This window comes from Paramacrobiotus metropolitanus, unplaced genomic scaffold (genome assembly GCF_019649055.1).
Source record: "Paramacrobiotus metropolitanus isolate TYO unplaced genomic scaffold, Prichtersi_v1.0 Parri_scaffold0000004, whole genome shotgun sequence".
NCBI lineage: Eukaryota > Metazoa > Tardigrada > Eutardigrada > Parachela > Macrobiotidae > Paramacrobiotus > Paramacrobiotus metropolitanus.
In genome coordinates this window covers 2,255,213-2,275,524 of record NW_026570224.1, presented here as the reverse complement: position 1 = coordinate 2,275,524, position 20,312 = coordinate 2,255,213, and the positions used below count along the sequence as shown (strand labels likewise).

The following is a 20,312-nucleotide window of genomic DNA, read 5'->3' as shown; positions in this document are numbered from 1 at the left end:
CACGCTACTGAAAATCGTTGAATGAAAATCACTGAACTTAAATCAATGGTTGGAAATCACGGTGTCGAAAAATCATGACTTGGAAATCAGTGATTCGCAATCATTGATGTAAAAATCATTGATTTCAAATCATGGTGTTTGAAAATCATCGATTTGTAATCGTTGATTTCAAGACAAAGAATTTGAAATCAAAGTTTAAAATCAACAAAACTCGCGGCCATTCGGAATTCCATAAGGTCTAGCTAATAATAATGTTTGAAGTCTGTACAATAATTTTCTTCAAAATTTAGTATTAGCCGGGATTTGCTTACGTTTTCCGATCGATAACACTGTGGTCTGTACCGTAAATAGACACTCATCGCATGGCCAAATGTGCCGCTGTCTATCTATTCTTCCGCCGATGAGTCATCGGTGAAACAACAACAGGGACACAAGGCGGAGTCGAGTTCGAATTGGCCCTTTGTTGAATTTCATTGAGATCCGCCGACCAGAGCGCGAGCGACAGAGAGATTTCAGATTTGTGTGATTTCTCGCATATTACTTACTCAGTCAGACGATCTCGCTTGTCTGCTCGCATCTTATGTTTTCGCCGTTGACGGCCTGGTCATTGCTGTTTACATGACATGGAAATGCGGGAATATCGACACCACCATTAAAAAGGCACCAAATGGAGATGAAAAGTCTTTTCTGAATGGACCCTATGTGGAATTCATTAATATCTCTGTTTGCCCAAAAAGAAGGATAACGGATCCGCGAGTCAACGGATTGTTCAGCCAATTTTTCACGAATCATCAGTTGTACTCGCACACTTGGACCACAATGCAACCAGATGGAATGAGGTGACTGCTTTAAACAGACTGACTGCCAGCAAGATTAAGGACAGTCTTATGGTGGATCGGGTTCTCATTAATCTGTCTGTGGATCCAAAATGGGGGCGCAACCCACTAAAGAAGAGAACCCTGAACGCCATGCCGTGGCGAACCGCGCAGCCTCAGTGGGTGGCTCGCCAGCGTCCGTTTTCGGTACCGTTTTGACAGCTGCAGCAAATTGTAGCCTCCGGGAACCTCTTAGCAAGGGCAGTCGGTCGCCTTCTCTCAAAGGAAAATTCTCAACAAGCAGCAACGTTTTCGCGGAGCATAATGGTGAGTCGAGTGCGAAAGATTTATGATGCATTACAGCTTTTAGTGTTTTTCATGAACATCCGTTGGCAACAGTAGGACATGTATGTTCGCATTTCATGATACGGTTATAATATTAATGGTAGGTGAAGCTGTCGATTTAATAAAGGAGATTTATTAATTTCTGAATTGTAAATCAACAAATGCAAAACGCAGCAGCAGTATCTAGCATGTGGCAGTCTTGCTTGACAAAATTCGAAAAACACTTTTTAAGCTCATTTAGTGTTTTACCAATTATCTAGGGTATCCGCAAATTGTTTTACTTATTTTTTTATCGGATATCTGTTAGAATTCCTTGTCGCTCAAAATTGCACAATTTGTTTAATGATTTTACTTCCACTGGAGCGTTCGTTGACAACAGTCCGACTTGTCACTATCCATGTGCTTTCCGAGTGCTAGTGTTGAGTTTGGGCATAAGCATTCAGTTGCTGGTGAATTGCTGATCAACTTTCCACACTAATTATTTTCAGTATAGTGGCTCAGTGGTGTTACAGTGTAACTGTATTATTATGAAGTCATCCTAAATAAAATCTTCGAAAAGTGTTGCAGGAAGCGGAAAACGATTGCCGTGCAATTAATTTCGTGCAGTGCACCGTATGCGTACGTGGCTTGTTCCCGGTTCAGAAATTTTCTAGATTGAATTTCTTACGGCTAAAATTAAATTCAATTATGCAAAACAGAGCGTGGTGAAATTCTTTCAGCGGCCTGCTGGGCAAACCAGGAAAGTGCTGCGACTTGACAGATTGGAAAATTTCTGCCATGAGATTGTTTCGGACGTTAATGCAAATTCACTGAATTGAAACAAGAATTCGAGACTAAAATCATAGATGCTGTGTGACAACGTCGTTTTGACTTTTTTCCGGTTTGAATTCTTGGATGTTCTCACGATTTCACTCCTAATCTGGATGTTCCGTTGTGGATGGTTCCCACTGTAGCTGGGCCTGCTAATTACTGGTTTTGACAACATCTGTCTTTTCAGATGAAAGCGGTTAAACCAACAGCAAGGTTACTTCAGCAGCCGACACTTTGCTAGGTTGAGAAATCAAGCGAAACCAGTGCGCTATCGGTCAACGGGTCGTATATTATGAGAAAACTGCACTACCACGACCAGCTAGCGGACAGTTCTTTAAAAAATGTAACAAATATATGCAGGATCAGGTCTTGATCTCGTATTACCACCGGACGAAAGTTTTTACATAAGCTGTTAAACATTTGCGAAGGTTAACATGTGGAAGTTTGTTTGAATGGCTGGGAAATCGTTTCAGTAAAACACAATAATGGCCGTCAGCGACTTTGGAAGCCCATTTGATTTGATGGCGCACACCGTAAAACAGCGAAATCGCTTGTTTGCATGTTTTACATACTCGTTAAATAGTAATGAATGGCTTTCTGTGGATATGATAGCAACATGAGATGCCGACTCATAAGTTGCTCACGAATTAGTGCTTTAGCAGTATCGCCAGTATGCAGTGATGCACTAACTTCAGTACCCTGAATTATCCTTTTTCGCGTTGGCAAATACTAATTTTGTTTTAAAATTAGCTATTTGTTGGTGTACTGGTCTGACGATGTGGCAGTTAGTAAATCATTAGTGATTTTGCTTTGTTTTAATATTTTCCTGTAGCCTACTGTGCTGTTGTACAAATGTGCTATGTGTGCCCAGAAGCTGAAATACTAGTGGTACCATTTGCTGAAATGGTTTGTAACACTTTTTACTGCTGATAAAAATTCTTATTTTATTTCTGTATGAATTATTTGCTATCGCGATTAAATTTTGTATAGAATATATGCAGAGCTCATCAGGGACCGCGATGGATTTATGGAGAAAGGAAGATTAAGTAGTTTGTAATGAACAGCTTTGGTTGGTGTGTGCGTCGTTGTGGCATGGCATTTTGGGTTTTTGTTTGGATGATGATGCGCCTTTGGTCAGTTCTACTAAAAATAGGCCAAACCATTCATCCCTATTAGCGGTGCCATTTCTTTTTCAGATTGGCTGAAAAGGCTATTTTAGAGATTGTTGGTATATAATAGATCCTGAATGTTGTCTCGTAAACGATGGCCGACTTGTTCTTTTGCAAAGCAGGATTATTTTAGCATGAAGTTACGGCGGCGGGCCGGCATTTCCAACAAGTTACGATAGCTGCGCCTGAAATAACTGAAAGCCTGTAAGCAACCCATGCCTATCGAAATTGAACCACTGTATGCATACTTTATAGTGGATGGCAAAAATGGCTTGTAAGTTTTCGGTAAAAATATTTATGAACTGTTAAATAAAGTATTTGTGACAAACTCATCTCTTGCCACTATATTTGTATACAGTAAATATCTTGCGTACGTATCAATACGATTTCTTGGGTGATAATTTTTTCTTTAACTATAGCGATTCTCGAATTTTAATAAATAGCATGCACCGCAGAAAAAATCGTGGGAAATGAAAGTACTCGTATAGACGAAAAGGGAGTAAACGTGCTTTGGGCCGGGATCTACGAATTAAAATTTACGAGCTTTCTCAGTTTCTCCCATTATGCACTCACGGAGAACATACATCGTACTCTCATATATTGCTTACTTACGATTAATTTGAAATTTTAAATGGTACTGTAGTTTGAAGGGTATTGCTATGTGCGACCACTGCGCAGAGTTGTGAAGATGATCGATTTGTTAGCACGGCTTATTTATTTTGTTGGTCAAGCAGATCTCCGATGCTACGGTATACTTGTATGGTATGCAAGATGCAGTCTCGCGTATTATGCAGCGCACAGAAGTGAACCAGTTTGAACCAGTTCCAGGGTGGCCGGAACCACCCTGGGTGCGAAACCGGTAATGAAAGATTGCGTCACATTTGTATTTTAATAAACAAGATAGGTGTCGGTATAAATCGATCAGTGCCTTTAAGATTTAGCTACTGTGTAAACTACAGCAAGATTTCAAAAATCTACAGATGCGGTTTACAGGAGAACAAGAGTTTACGAATGGGTTTAACCATTACCTCTTCCTGCGTCAGCTGCGTTCATGATGTGATATCTCGATAATTGTTGCGGTCTTTTTTTGATGCTGTTCGTGAATTCGTAATGTGACATTAAGTATCGTTACTCGATGCGAGACACGCTTTGACCGTTCTTTTGCTTTCCAGTCTTGTGTTTTTGCTCATTGTCACCATCGGTGGGCTTAGTTACGGTAACAATAAGTCAGTTTTTGCAGAATACTGCTTACGAACTGGGTAACGCTGTGAAATCATGGTCGTGGTTGGGTTAAGCAGGGCATCGTTATAACTGCTTCTATGTCATAATTTTTATACTAAATTTTTTTAAAAGAAAAGATGTATAGTATGAATGGTTTGTAACAGTTTTTGTATACGACAGCTGAATAGCTTGTATAACTTGCGTTAATAAAACTTGTAAATATGTGAAAGACGTTATAGCTGCTTGACATTCCTTTGTATTTCCGTGAAGGATCCTATACGAACGGAATTTAAACTTTTGACCGGAAAGTACTTATCAGCTTTAAGCCTTATTTTTGGAATTTTTACTTAAGGGCTTATGGTTAGTTAGGTGTTGCATCCTTTTGTGTTTCTTATTATTGAGCCGGTATTGATATGGCGGGTAATTCAACAGATCACCGGGTACTGCTCACTGCGGTTCCGTAGACGGGATTTCGAGTCACTTTGATGATTTTTGAATCAAACACCAAGAAGTGCAAGAACGGAAGATAGTGCGTACGGTTAATGCGGAGACGTCTTAACGCAGAGCGGCAGTTTGTAGAGCCGGTACGGCAGAAACGCACAAACCATCGAAAGTTCGAAACTTACGACCTGATATGTGCATGTGCGAATGTTGATGATGAAGAGAAATATGCGTTTGTGTTTGGCACATGTTCTGTTTAGCGTGGTTTCAAACGACAAATAAGCGACTACTAATGCGTAGCTGGCTAGTTAGAGTCGAGTGGATGTGGATCATCCGGAACGGTAGGAAACTGTCAATCTGGCTCTTTTGCGCTTTGTGTTACGTGCAATCTTGAGAACATTTTTCGACATTACAGTCTCAAGTGCGGTTTTAGAAGACTTGCTTGTTCAAATTAGCTCTTGAGTCATCCAACGGTCGCTTCAGCTGGAAAACGCTTTTTCAGTATTGGACACGACGTAATCGGCCGATTTAGGTTACGACAACATACGCCGATATTTGTTTGATCCGTAAAATATCATCAAGGCACAAAAAACCCGCTAATGTGGTTGTGACTTTTATTAAGAAGGACGTGAAATTGATACTGTCAATGAGTGTTAGTGTATCCGGATCGGAGCATGCTTGATTTGCACCGGATGATATCAGCTGAATATTATGGAACAAGCGATCAATCTCTTTGAGAGATGCTTCCACGGTATGCGCATTTGTGTGTATGTATGACGAGTGAAAATCGATATGCGTGCTCGCCTTTTTGACCTGATTTTAAAATTTTTGTCGAATTTGCGTTTGACTGGAAAACGGTTGCGCCAGTTGAAAGAGTAGCATCAGTGAATGTGCATTCTTTTTGCATTGAAGTGTTGTATCCATTGTCAGTGTTGGTTCATATAAAGATACAAGCACTGAAGTGGTGAAATTTGATTACTGCACGGTTTGTTTTGTTGAACCTTGTTAATTAGGCAAATTGCTCGGACGTACTTAAATGTTCTTGCTACGCGTATAGGTGTACTTGTACAGTGGCAGAATGTTTTGGTTTGTTGACAAATAGTTTGGTTTTCACACAGGCGCGAAATGGGACCATCTTGACCATTCCCGTAAACCTTTCGTGTTTTAATTTCAGGACACATGTTTCTTTCCACAGTATTGATTAATGATGAATATCTGCGCCTTTGACAGATTAATAGAGACGACTGTCATATTGCTGATATGTGTGTGTTGAGTGTTGGCTGTTTTTGACAACTTTTCGGATTAAGCGCTTGGGTTTCCGATCTACAGACGTGAAATACATGTTTGCATTTTTGCAGAAGCCTTGCTGCAGTCGCGCCCATTACCAGCTACACCAAATTCGGTCGTCGGTAGTCGGAAGTTTTCGTCGGCGTCTGATAATATGAATATCGGCAGTGTTCCTGGTTCAGTCTCGGACACTGAAACTTCCACAGCAAGTGGCTCGATTATGGATCAACCGCGGTGGCTTTCCAGGGAAAACCTTTTCTCGGATGGCGATTCTATTAGCGATGAATATTCGCCAGTTTGTGTTGCACTGTATGACTTCCAGCCAGTTGCCGATAAACAGTTGTCGCTTAAGAAAGGTAAGGCTTTATTTCTGTAAAATTAGGTTTTTTGCGTTTCTTCTTTTGTTTAAGCGTTTGTTTAGGGCCGCGTATTATTGAATCCCTTAAAAGTTACTTACAGTTGTTAACAGAATTCGTTATACTATCCAGATTGCGATAGTACTCGTAGGGATTTTAATCCATATTTTTATTTTAATCCATATTTTTTATGCAACTTTATTTTGATTGTGAAGATAGTCGGTTTGCTTTCGTCGTGTCAGTACTCTATTTGTTTTGTGGATTGCTAATCTAATAATTGACAGGCTGTCATTATCAGTCGTTTTACCCAGCAAACTTACCGGCTGCTGCAGTCTGAGGACGGTATTTCTGTAATACAGTATTTATCATGGTGCTTGTAATTTGATACTAGACTTAACGGCCTTTGGAAACAGGAATATGTGATGGGTTACTGCGTAGATTTGATATTAAATCAATAATAAATACTTAATTTGCCCCAGTAAAATTGGTAACTGCTCAAGTTATTCAGCGCTGTCACCCGAACTTGGCTTCAGTTATACTGTTGTGCTTTCATTCGCTAAAACGTTTTTCCGTTTTTGAATTGGTGCAATTTGTTGAAGATTCGTTATTATATATATGTTTATATTATATATGTATTATTATATATATGGTATATATCTATATGTTATACATACGTTGGTACTAGTTTATATTGGCGTAACCCGTAATACTTAAATTTTCATACTAGCTTTTAGCGTGTTTGCGTTTGATGTCGCTTGCATAACGAGCAAGTATTTGGATACCCAGATGTGGCTCCAGGAAGTCTTAAAAATTTGCAGATAGAGCATTTTTCTGGAATGATCTCAGAGAGAAAATGAGAATAATTTATATAAGCTTGCACATTGATAATGACTGTTATCGCAGAAGGTGATTGTACAAAACTTGAGTAGAAGTATTATTTCTTGTGTGCTAGCAGCTATCACGATGGGAGAATGTGCAACCGAACCAGTTCATTGTTTAAAAATGCTGTAGTGAGCTAAAATCTTCGTTCTTCGCTGCACAGTGGCAGATCTTCAGTTTTCGAGTTTTCTTCGCAATCATCGGAGCGCATTAGCGTTTGTGATATTATGCTTAATGGATTGCTACCTTGCGACATTATTTCAGGATCTGCATTAAAATGTATTTTAATTTATCGTTATTTTATCAATACACATATGTAACTCGAAGATTTGAGCATCCGCCAATGATTTTGTGCGTCATCAAGAAGGTTATCTCTGTTTAAGCGTCTTGGTTTATTTTTGAAGTTTTGCAGCACATGGTGAACTGCCACTGCCAACTGTTTTGACTTTGTAGGTCAGCAGTTGCGCGTGATCGCTTACAACAGCACCCAAGAATGGTGTGAAGCCGAATTGCTCTCCAGCGGCATGATTGGTTGGGTGCCTTCCAATTATATTTCTCCCGTTTCGAATCTGGAAAGTTATTCCTGGTGAGAGACTTAGCTTTTACTGTTTTACTGGTCATCATGTACAAGCGTCCCTATTGAACTGTTCCATACGGCAGGTATCATGGGAAAATCAGCCGCAATACGGCCGAGTTTCTACTGAGTAGTGGTATCAACGGGAGTTTTCTGGTCCGTGAATCGGAATCCAACGAGGGTCAATGGTCCATATCACTGCGCTACGAAGGCCGAGTTTATCACTATCGAATCAATCAAATGCCAGACGGAAAGCTTTACATTACGCCGGATAGTCAATTTAAAAGTCTTTCGTTGCTCGTTCGTCATCACTGCGCACATGCAGATGGTCTTATCAGCAGTCTACTTTATCCCGCTCCCAAAAGGACCAAGCAATCACCCTTCTCCATGAGGTATTACACGTACGAGTAACATAATCAAGGCGTCAACAATTAAGGTTGTTTAAAAGCTGCTGCAATTAAGGTTGTTTAAAAGCTGCTGTTTGTGCGTAGTATCCTTTGAGGCGAATGTAATGGGTGAATAAGTAAATTTAAAAAATCATATTGTTCTCTTTATGTAACGTACCTGATAATGTGTTACTAGCTACACAATTACATTCGCTCATTTAGATAAGTGTTTTGGTCGTAAATTGGTCGCTGATGTGCGCGTGAGAAGGAGTTTGTGCTGTCAAGATTTCGGAATGTAGACGAGCGGAAAGCACACAGAATGATTGCGGATACTGCGTGCTGCTACTGTTACACATAGAAGCGGTTTTTGTTTGCATCGATGCGTGAAGATCGATTATTTCAGTGGCCACGATAGTTCGTTCAGTGTCTTCCGAATATAGCTGTTGATGGGTCAACGGAACTTATAAACTGTCGACACGGAAACCGGGAAATCGATAGCGATTTAATATACTAAGTAGCTTGCATATTTTTTAATTAGAGTTTGGCATACAAATTTTGGCAGAGTATTTTGTTGTAATTTCATTTTAAATCTGGTTCAGTTTTCAAGGTTTTTGCTGGATTTTGGAATTTGGTTTTTGCTGGATTTTGGAAACGCGTTTTGCTTTGGCGTTTAGGTTGGATTTGGCTTGTGTAATGGAAATTATATATTTTACAGTGTCGAAACCGATGAATGGGAAATACCGCGAGCTGAGATCGCCATGCGACACAAACTGGGCGCGGGTCAGTATGGCGAAGTGTATGAAGCGATTTGGAAGAAGAACAGTTCGCGAATTGCTGTCAAAACGCTCCGCGAAGATACCATGCAGCTAAAGGAATTCCTGGCGGAAGCCACCATCATGAAGGAGATGCGCCATCCTAATTTGATCACACTGCTCGGTGTCTGTACACGCGACCTTCCATTTTACATTGTCACTGAGTTTATGCAGCACGGTAACCTGCTGGATTATCTTCGTAAAACGGATCCGAAAAAGCTGTCGGGTGTTACGCTGATGTATATTGCCGCCCAGGTTTCCAGTGCGATGGCATACCTAGAAGAACGCCAGTTTATTCATCGTGATTTAGCGGCAAGAAACTGTCTGGTGGGGGAGAATCATTTGATTAAAGTTGCCGATTTCGGTCTGGCACGATTTATACGTGATGATACTTACACGGCCAAAGCTGGGGCGAAATTTCCGATCAAGTGGACAGCACCGGAAGGACTGGCGTATAATCAGTTCAGCAACAAGTCGGATGTGTGGTCGTTTGGAATTTTATTATGGGAAATTGCGACATACGGAGATTCGCCTTATCCCGGTGTGGATATTGCGGATGTCTATCATAAAATCGAAAGTGGTTACCGGATGGAAGCGCCACGCGGATGTCCCGGTCCGGTGTACCAGTTGATGCTCGATTGCTGGGAGTGGAAAGCTGCCGACCGACCGAATTTTACGGAGATCAATCAGCGCCTGGAGAGCATGTGTCAGATTATTAGTGGATCGAAGAACGACGAGGAAGTGCGGAAAAGTTTGTTGGAAGAGTTAAAAAGCAATGTTAAGCGTCCCGGGGGAACAGCACGGAAAGCGCCAAAAGGTCGACGTAGTCTGCCGAATCTCGATGGATCCAGTTTGACGGTGGGGCGCGTGTCGCCCCGCGGTCGCAACGTACCCCCGACTCCGCCCCGCCGGACTAGTTCGTTCCGTGACCGGAAACTCATGTTGAGTGGTGGTCAAGGTGAGACGCTGTTGGTGAAATCCAAATTGAAGAATCTCCCAGAGGAGAATCTGAGTGATTTAAGCGATACGAGTGGTTCGGACGTGATTATGCGCAGTCAGCCGGTTAAGCCGCCGAAGCCGTTGCGTGTGAAAATGCGTGATGCTGACACTCAAGTGGCCACGATGGAGCAGCGTCATGTCAAGGAGACCATTCACAAGTGGGGAACATTGCCGAAGGGGTCGTCAAGGAGCGGTGGTTTCGTGGAGTCGCTGAAGCGCGGTAAAACGGTACAGCCCGATGTAGTTCCCAAGGAAGAGCCCTTGCCGGAAACGGATGATTCAGACGAGGAGAAGAAACTTTATAGTGGTGAAGGCGAGCCCGTCTCACCGAGGCGACCGTCTCCGCCCATGACCACGACGGCCACGCAAACCAGTCCGGAACCCGCTGGTCGGCATGTGTTGAAGCGGGAGAAATCAGACCTTGACAAACCGGAAAACGGATTACATGTCAGTAAACCGAAACCGGCAGTACCGGCCGATAAACCACCGGTCTTGAAGGTAAAACCGTCACGAAACGGAGCGGTGGGAAAGATTTATTCATCTGGTGTTTCCACGGATAAGATGAAATTCCTACCGCCATCTCCTCCGAAATATCAGCGTCCGGTGGAAACCATGGGCACACCACAACTGATACCACCTGCTCCTCCGCCAGTGTTAAATGGCTTCTCCACCTTGGAGAAACTCCCTGTGAAACACGGAAAACCGATTATTCCTAAAACGTTTGCTGCCGTTTCGCGAAGCGAAGAGAATATAGGTCCGGTGGCGGTCAATGTGGGTGGAGCGGATGAACCGGATCATTGGAATATGAACCCTATCCCCGAGGGACCGGTGTTGGAGTTTTTCCCCCCACCGCCTCCGGAGTTTAGTGAATCGGAGGGTTCGCAGACGGAGAATGTCAATCCTGTTCGTAGTAGACTACATTTATGGGAAACCCGTGTGGGCAAGCCGAAGCCAGTGGTTCCAGTCAAGCCCCGTCCAAATCCTAGTAAAACGCACGCCAGTGATCGAACCCCGTTGGAGGAAAACGAAATTGTTCTTCCCCCATCACAGGATCACCTTCGCGAAGAAATCCGTTCGGCCCTTGAATTTTTGGAGAATTCTGGTGGAGTGGAATACGGAGTTGTGTATGAACGGTGTTCCGTGGTGGTCGGCAGTTGTTCGGCGTTTTTGGAAATGATACCTCCGCATTCCCGTTTTCGCTTGCGTGAACATCTCACCCGTTTACAGTCGCAGCTGGAAAAAATCTCAAACAAGGGTGGCGGAGCGGCGTCTCATTACCGTGATCTGCAGTCGGTACTGCACGATATTCTGCAGTTTGTGGGGAAACTTTGATTACCCGGAAGTAGCTGTGTTTGTGCCTTTCTGTGTCCGAATTTGTTGGTTCGTTTTTCCTTTTTTTTGTACCAGCCATGCTATTCTGACCTGTTTGTACAGCTTTTTTATGAGGGTTTAGTTTGTATGGTTATTCGTTGTGGTTTGTTTTTATTTGGAGTAATTTTTGTTTTATACCGCCGTTTGTCCTACCGAACCCGAAGTACTTTTTGACCGTGCCGGAATTAATTGTTGCTTTTATGACCTAGAGTAGAAAAGCTGCGTTTTGCTCAATGGTTATGCATCTGTGATGTATGCAGCTAAGTAATTAAAGATTTCGATTTCCTTGTCTTGCGTAAATCCTAATGGTTTTGTGGTACTTGTGCAGATTCAGCGCTGCGCTTCTGATGATCTTGCTTTATCGCAGTCGATTTATTTGTTCACGATCGGTTTCAACAATACAAAAAGGTACACAACGAAGACTAACTGTAGCTGAACAAAGTAAAAATAACTAAATATTATTTGGTATCAAATTTATTTGGTATACGAATTACACGCATCCCAGTTGTGGATCATCACAGATTCGTTACGCCAACGTGCTGATTTGTTCCTGTAATGGAAACAACATTTATGACACATAATAGCATGTAAGTGTTCCTGTCATAAAGTTAACTTCGGCTCCTTATTTTTCGAAATTGCCCCAGTTACATTTATTGTTAGATTTCCATTTGAAAAAATAACATTTCTTCGAATCAAATACAGTCTGTAGTTTTACCGTATCGGTCCGTGTGCATTTCTTTTTTTAGTTGTTTACTAATTAGAGGAGGGAACAAAATACAACAACGATACCTTTTTTGTTGATAACGGAATTGACAACATTAGCAACCGCCGAGTGAAGTGGGGAATTATAGGGCTCATCTTCATAGATCGTCGTTGGAGCATCGGCATGATAATTATCGACACTGCCTGACGATTCTTCTGGTGTCTTAACGGCTGTGGTTTCTTCGTCATATTTCGGATGCCTGGTTCGGGAACTGAAAGCTTGGATGGAAAATCTGTAAACGAAATCCAGGTGTCATCGTATACGGCCACACCGAACGCCTGCTATCCATTAAAAAAAATTACGCTTTTCCAGTAAAGGTCATTCATACACTGAATACGTTAGTGTGTACCTGCACTCGCATATACGCACCTTCGATGTGGCATTTTTCGACCGCCTTTCTTTTTTGATATATGAGGATTGTCTTGTCGCATGGCTTTAGTTTTAAGTACTTGCATTTGAGCATAAAGACGCCGTAGCTCCATGCGAATTTCTCCGTGATCCATATTGGCCAGGGGAATTTGATTCAATTCCAAATCACCGGCAAATATGCCATCATGCAACTTCTCCATCTCTGCCGGACGTCCTTGCGTGCCTTGCGCTTGGTTCTTACGGAAAGGATCGTCTTGGGGTCGAAAAATATACCATATCTGAAAAAAGTCAGTAATGAAAACGGAACAAAGTCGTTCGAACCACGATCTCGCATACAGTTGTCGTGGATAATTACGATTAACAAATACGTACTAGAGCAAAAAGTGCACACTGCAAATGGTCAATCGCAGTTATTGCAACAGCATTCAGATAAAGAATAATTAAGTACAGCTTAAATTTAATACGCAATGTTTTTATCGTTTTAATAGTATCTATAACCTATGTAATTTAATAACCAACATGGTTAGCAATTAAAATACGCTTACACATATTCAATATACCAAATCGACTGCTGTAGAGCAACTGTAATCACTGTTTTCATCTGTTAACTCATTTTATGTTATCTTATAATATGGGATAGCATGAAAATGTGTTAACAGATAAATACGTTAATTATGTACTTTAGTCTAAATGATTGTTTGAGCATATATATGTCTATTGTCTACTATACCTTTCCTCCGAATATAACGAAAAGGTTAACCGTAATAGTTAACTGAGACCTTCCAAAATACAGAAGGTAGATGACATCTGGATGGACGTCATACCATACGGCATGTCTTATGATATAAAAAATGCCCGAAACCAGCAGTTCGACGCATATCGCGGCGGTGAGCAGCTTCCTTTCCATGTACAACGTTTTAGAGTTTCGAGCAAGATAACTCAGGTAAATTCCCCAGAGCAATATGAGAGTTTCACCTAGGTCACATAGCACAGCATCAGAGTTTGCCGAAAACGTACAAAACATGCAACATGCTTTAGGATACTATTTTCGCCCTATGTAGACATACAGCTTTCCGCCACGTAATCCCACCAGGGAAGCCGACAGATGGTATGTCGGCGTCGATTTGTACTGACGAGCGTCAAAAGGATCTCTTTGCCTTCCCGATGCAGATCCATGCTAATACTGGTCCAGGCTGACATGAAAGCAATGGTGATGAGGATGATGCCAATGTGATATTTCACCAAATCTTTGTCCCGAACATACACACAATGGGCTTTTCGTGTGCGAAACTCCGTAACGACTCTGCAAATCAAAATTGAAAACTAACCGATCGATTATCACAACTTCCCCTAGTCTTTTGTTAGTTTTTATCCACTCTAACATTCTGATGTACAGCGTTACATGGGTTGGCTATCCAACTACGAGTACTACGTCATTCTATACACACCGTAGACGAATCAGTTACGGCATGATTATAACTAATCCTTTTGCGGCAGGTTGTAGTGCAGTGTACGAAGAGCAGAAAAGCATACACGATACAACACGAAACATAAATTACTGTCTCATAATAAGTATAAAAAAATTCATAAAATTTTTTTGTTTGTTAAATCAAGCACATGCAGTGCGTTTGCAACAAAGCGTGTGATGAAAGTAAATATAGAATTATAACATTTAATAGCAAATCCTGCACTTTGTCTGCTTGGATATCGGCCATACTTACTTGTAAAGTTTTAATATCACAGCACAGTAGAACAGCATAAATCCCAGTTCACGAAGCCATGGCTCGGCCATACACCGTTCAAATGTCGGAGGAAAATAACGAATTATCACACTGCAATAAACTAATATGCCTCCCATAATAATGTTCTCCAGGAGAGGCCAGGTGGCAGAGGCGATGACCTTTAAAAACATAAATGAGGTTATACACCGCATCACTGGCAGAAAATTTTGTTTATGATATCAAAGTAACTAATGCCCAACCTTTCGCCGGCGGTATCGATAAACTGCGGCTGCCACAAAAAGGGCGCATGTAATGCAAAATGCCAGGACACCCAGTGGAAGGCCTCGTGCCACGATATCATAGGTCACGACGCAAGGGTTGCCATCGGTGCAGGTCGTGCAGTCCGGAGCACAACGAAAACAGTTGAAATTGGCAGCATATTCGGCTTCACTCTGCGCATAGGTTCTTTCGATATCTGCACCAGAAAATTCTGTCACCACCGACTGGGAATAGTGTCCGGGCTGGCATGCGCAGCGGTAACCGCCGCGGCGAAATCCGTAACCCGAAATATTGTGGCACTGCAAAGAAATGTTTATGAAATTTCATACAGGTACCGTTTATAAAATTCCTTATTGGTGTTTCCATTTTGTAGCTAACGTTGCTTACAATAGTTGTTTGCAGTTTACATCGATGTGTGGCTCGAAAAATATTTTCATGGTGTTCGTCGTCTGAGCATTGATTAATATCAACATATGCTAACAGATCGATGTCCATTCCAAATGTTCCGTATCTGGAAGACAAAAATATAATAAGTAGCAGCCGAATTTCTTTCGTAGCTGTTATAATGACGCCATAGTGACGAAAATAATTTACTGTACTGCAAGATTGCCGCCAATATATGATTTTTGCAGGTTCAAGGATTTTTGGTTGGCAGTAAAAACTAATCTGATGCATTTACTGACGCAATACTTTAGTAGGTGATAAAAAAATTACACGCGAAGAGCAGTTAAAACATGAAAATTAAGGAAACTATGCTGAATACAAAGCGCATAAGTATTAGCATAGCGCGCTTGCAATTTCCGGTCCGCTGAACGGAAAACGCTTCACGCCAGAAAAAGGAAACCGTTACGGTATCACAACAAAATAATATTTTCTGAAACGTTTATAAGTCGCGAAGGAAATTTAAGAAACACTAATGGTATTCGATGTGGTATGGCGTGGATAACCTTGTGTATTAATTGTTTATTATGTTCCAGAACATTCATTCGCTGATCTTGTCTTCGTTGTCAGCATATACTTTGTAGTTGCAGCACAAGAAATTTTACGTCAAACAAATGACAAGAGCTACGAAGTCAAGTCAAACAGCGAAATACCAGGACAATTTGTATCTAACGCATGGGCTCGGCTAATGTTCATCGCTGTCATTGATCTTATGGATAATGTATAACTCTTGAACGGGATCATCATGTAACAAGATCATTACCCGTCCAAAACGCATTCTGCATTCGGTGGGCAGGAAAAGACACCACGGGTTCAATGTAGCATCTACCAAAGTTATATGCTACATTATCTTGTTACCTACGTGCGCGGCATTCTGATAAGTATTACCCTGCCACGTGCAAATGGAACATGTTGGTACTTAATAGAATCCTGGATGTTACCAACTGCACAAGTGGAAGGTTTTTATAGCAACTCTTTTAAAAATAATATGCTGCAGCGAGAGGTTAAAAGCCGTGTATACCTTTTAAGGTTGCACAAATATACTAACTAAAATTATTTTCCGACTTATAGTATGCAAAGCCGCTGCCAGATACGTCGACTGCTTTTTCCAGTGATGCCAAAATCTATTAATATTGGCCTTCCGGCAGATTATTTGTAGTACTCGAAGGTTGACTTGCAAGTATAACAAAAACAGGTCTATAAAGATATAAGCAAAAAAACGGGACCAGTGGGGGAAAAAGGCAAAAGAGTACAAAAATTAATTGTTTGTCATGAATTTTTCTGAGGCATAAAACGAAATGGATTCGCAAAAAACAGAATCATGCGCCGTAAACTCCAAGAGATTGCAGTTGTTTGGAGCTATATCGCTGTCTTCAGACTAGTACTTAATAGCAATCGAAATATGAAACTACTTTATGTTGATGATTTGATCTACAAACAATAACAGGACTCATACATAGATTCCTAATAGCTGTGAGCCTTGTGGACACAAAAGCATAAGGCGGCGCTCGTCATGCTCGATCTGTGCTCGACGATAGCATTAAACAATACCAATGGGAAAATCAAATCAAGATTCTAAACATTGTGCATTAAAGGTTAAAGCCAGCTAATAAAAGCGTAATGCTCTGCTTGAACTTTAGCAGCACATAAGCGTACGTCCATGTCCCCGAATCTGCATAGCCACAATCTGTGTGATGTACAAACTGCCAGCAAGCTGCAGCAACAGAAGGCAATCCAGATCGATCGCAATCGATTTCCGCAAACATCGTATATACAGCTTTGGCCAATATGTAAAAAAACCCGCGAGAAATTCTTGGCCCGGACGAATTAAGTTTCAGTTTCGTCCGTTTTGCCATTACTTATTTACTATCCCTCCTAGCTCAATCAATAAATAATAAAACCAATAGTATCGCACAGAATAGAAATTCTAGTCGGCTGGCATAGGAATGCGGTTTAAACATAACTTTTTAACTACCTTAATAATGCTGACGAATTAAGGATGCAGTGTGCTGTTGCATTTCGCCGACACAGTGGACATGCTTAGCGAAGCTTGCTATTGAGTGATGAGCAAATGGACTCAAGTGATAAAGCAAAGCAAAAACCAATTTTTCGGCTTGTAAAAAATGACATCTTCAGTGCTTAATGGCTGTTTGACTAGGAGTGTTGCGCATGCGCGCGCACCCTCCGCAACGCAAACTTCAACATGTATGAAAGGCCAGTGATTTGATTAGTGCGGTACTGTGACTGACTGTGTGGACGATCTCCTGTGCGCGTATGGAACGTCTGCACATTACATTTTTCCTCTGATCATAACGGCATTGATTGCATGGGCTATAACAGTGGAAAAGAGCAAAGGGGAACAAAAACCATTAACTTAAAGGATCGTGGGTTTTCGGTTTCATCCCGCATGTTGTCGTGCCCAACACACGTAGAGTTCTGTAGTACGTAGCAGATGCACGGCAAACAGTATATGTGCCCTGTGTTACAAACACCACTACTTACGGGATGTGGCTTCCGCTTTCCGAAGTGGCATCCTTGCGATTGTTTACAAGCACTAAGTACGTAATGAGCCAAGAGCCACTGCAGTCGAAATATGGCGCTGTAAATAGAAAAAAATTAATGATGCTTAATAAATGTGGTGCGATAACGATAATAATGTAAACGCCTCTTTATTAATTTCCCTTAGTACGAGTATACTGACTGTTCTTTAGGCGCATGTAAATTTAGCTGCTATTGTGGCAAGAAAACGTACCAAGTGACAAGTACGATAACTACAAAAGAAAAGTGCAGTACAAATTACAATTGTTCATACTGTCTTCTTCGGATAGCACATAACTGGAAGACATTATAAGATATAGTGAAAGACTGAAAGCTATCCTTAATCAGATTACAAGCGCGTTATGCAGTAAGTACATATACTTCGAAGTAAAAATTTTGATAAAATTTTGTTCATTGCAATATATTTCGTTTATGATGCACGCCAGTTTTTTTAGTATATAGGATCATTCAACATGTTTTGCGTCAAAGTGTAAAATTCAATGCCTCAATTCCAAAACGGCTTTCAATATTACTAAGCTGTTTTTGCTTTGTTGCATAACACTGTTTTAATTTAGCAAAAGTAAGCTGGAGGTTGTTTACGACATTTTATTAATAAAGATGTCAATTTAATTTACCCGTCCATCCCGCTTGAAATTCATTCCTGAGAAGAGTGTTAGATTGCAGCACATCACGGATAAGTGAAGCTGAATTTTTTTCCTTCTCTCTTATTGATTGTGCGGTCGCCGGGTGTGCAGTGCTAATAGCGGGCTGGACTTGGGAGCTGCCGGTAGCTGGTGCTGATGTTATTAGCACCGCTGGCTGATCCGCCGACGCGGACGATGTCAATGACGATGTACTCCTGAGAAAATAACGACAGCTGAAATTATCCATATTCCCCAATCCGCCGGCTGCACCTGCCGTTGCCGTCGAGGCATCCTTTATCCAGCAGACATGCGTTCTTTTGATTTTCACTTCAGATTCCAAAAGTAAATTAACCGCTGAACGGGCCACTTGTTCAACCGTCTGAAATTTACTCGCTACTGATTCCTTATACGCAACTCCCGTTCCCACATGGTACGACAAAAAGCTGTTTAACAATCGCGCTAAACGTCGCACCGCCGCGGTTTCACGGTGGAATTGTGTATTGAGCAAGGAATCGGGAATTGTTAGATTATACTTGGAAAGGGAATGTGGACAGGCGGATTTCTCCGCGGTAATACCTTCCATACGCTGTAATATACTGGATAATGTATCCTCCTGACCCAATGCCACTCCGCAGCATAACCCATAAATAATAATTATTATAAACACAAAATTCCACCGTAACAGCATGCTCGCGCTGTGGTCATTCACCGGCTGAGAGCTGCCAAGATGTTGGCGGCGACGGCTAGCTGCTCGCAATCTATGTACATATCCATTAATTTACGGCCGCATACGGCCAGCACAATACAATCCTTGTCATAGCGGTAATGAAATTGCAATCGAGGGGGCAATGCAAATCCCAATGTGCTCTACTTCATCCCGGTTACATACACACCGCACAAATTGTCACCGCAGATGGAAAACTTGTTCGCAGTTGGATTTCATCAGCATAATGGCCGTGTATAACAACGCGTGTCACATATTTGATTGATTGTGAACACCCATAAAATATTTCCTACACTGCACAAAGATGCACAAATATTTCTGTCAAACATATATGAAAAAGCCGTGAGTAAAATTACCAGCGATTGAAGAAAATTAGCTAACGATCGCTTAGCCGACGTAAGCAGCGCGCGTTGTATGCATAATATTAAGTAGCATATTACGTATCAACATTATTCAAATTCCAGACAAATAGGTCGGTTTGTCTTTTTGACTCGGGAAACAAACTGAGTAATGCCGCGTCGATTTATACGACGACGTCGGGTTGTGCTGATCATACATGTTGGTGTACATATATAATATATCTTTCCCAGTGAATGTTATAAATGTTGGTGCTTGTCGATCGCGGGCATCGTGCAGTTGCCTGTTTGTGCTCACTACACACACACACCGTGCTCGCAGTGTACAGGGCTGGAAACATGGAGTATATTTGGCGAGAATCAGAATGATAGTGTGGAAGACCGAGTGCACACACACATAACACAACACAGGAACCATCTGGCTGGTCTCCCGTACTTGGAGATCAACGGTGCAAACGGCATGGCCCAGCCAGCCGCGATCGGCTGTATTAGGACGAGCGCGAGCGCGCGCGATTCCAGTTACAATTATTCTACTGATCTCTTGCCGACTCAATCCTTTTCGCGTTTAACGTTGCGCGTTCTCTGTCTCCCTGTCTGTCCACAAGCGGCTCGCCGGCTGACATCCCGTCCGTGTACGAGTACTGACGTAAGTGGGAAGTGATGTACCAGCACACCGTGTATGTGTACAACGTACGCCGGGTGAGTTGACGGAAATCAATGACAAGCCGGCATATATACGTGCTGTGTAGCAGAACATGCGCATAAAGGAGCAGCCTAGCTTCCAACGGAGGAGTTGTCCATTACCGACTGCGAACTCCCGAAATAACAGGGCTGGAAACTATTAGTTTCATCTCTAAACGTAACATCAGGCCATGCGTTAGCATCAACGTTTAAGTCGTTATGCTAACGTAAGCGTAGTACTACACCAATTCGGATCCTGTGGCGCAGCACAACATAATTAGCAAAATTACTCGTACCCTCCAGTAGTGTCGGACAGCAGCAGTCACCTACA

The 20,312-nt window shown here is 41.8% G+C and overlaps 2 protein-coding genes across 5 annotated transcripts; one reads left to right on the top strand and one right to left on the bottom strand.

Moving 5' to 3' along the window:
- The first annotated feature begins 360 nt into the window (after positions 1 to 360).
- Positions 361 to 11,754, top strand: LOC129602817 (tyrosine-protein kinase ABL1-like). Of its 4 annotated transcripts, none has more exons than XM_055501972.1 (5): positions 361 to 1,142; positions 6,160 to 6,444; positions 7,777 to 7,909; positions 7,984 to 8,289; positions 8,999 to 11,754. In XM_055501972.1, the coding sequence occupies exons 1-5, from the start codon at positions 929 to 931 to the stop codon at positions 11,424 to 11,426; spliced, it is 3,366 nt and encodes a 1,121-aa protein (XP_055357947.1). In that variant the 5' UTR covers positions 361 to 928; the 3' UTR covers positions 11,427 to 11,754. The 4 variants fall into 4 exon arrangements, with proteins under 4 accessions (XP_055357947.1, XP_055357949.1, XP_055357950.1 ...); XM_055501974.1 differs by lacking the exon at positions 361 to 1,142 and adding an exon at positions 5,108 to 5,552; XM_055501975.1 differs by lacking the exons at positions 361 to 1,142; positions 6,160 to 6,444 and adding an exon at positions 7,374 to 7,602.
- Positions 11,755 to 11,832: 78 nt separating this feature from the next.
- Positions 11,833 to 19,802, bottom strand: LOC129602818 (probable G-protein coupled receptor 158). The gene is made up of 10 exons (XM_055501977.1): positions 18,212 to 19,802; positions 17,541 to 17,637; positions 14,985 to 15,108; positions 14,579 to 14,896; positions 14,319 to 14,497; positions 13,665 to 13,900; positions 13,328 to 13,572; positions 12,598 to 12,875; positions 12,255 to 12,460; positions 11,833 to 12,015 (listed from the first exon to the last, which is right to left on the bottom strand). Exons 1-10 carry the CDS (start codon positions 18,906 to 18,908, stop codon positions 11,981 to 11,983), a joined length of 2,415 nt encoding a protein of 804 aa, XP_055357952.1. The 5' UTR covers positions 18,909 to 19,802; the 3' UTR covers positions 11,833 to 11,980.
- Positions 19,803 to 20,312: the final 510 nt, after the last annotated feature.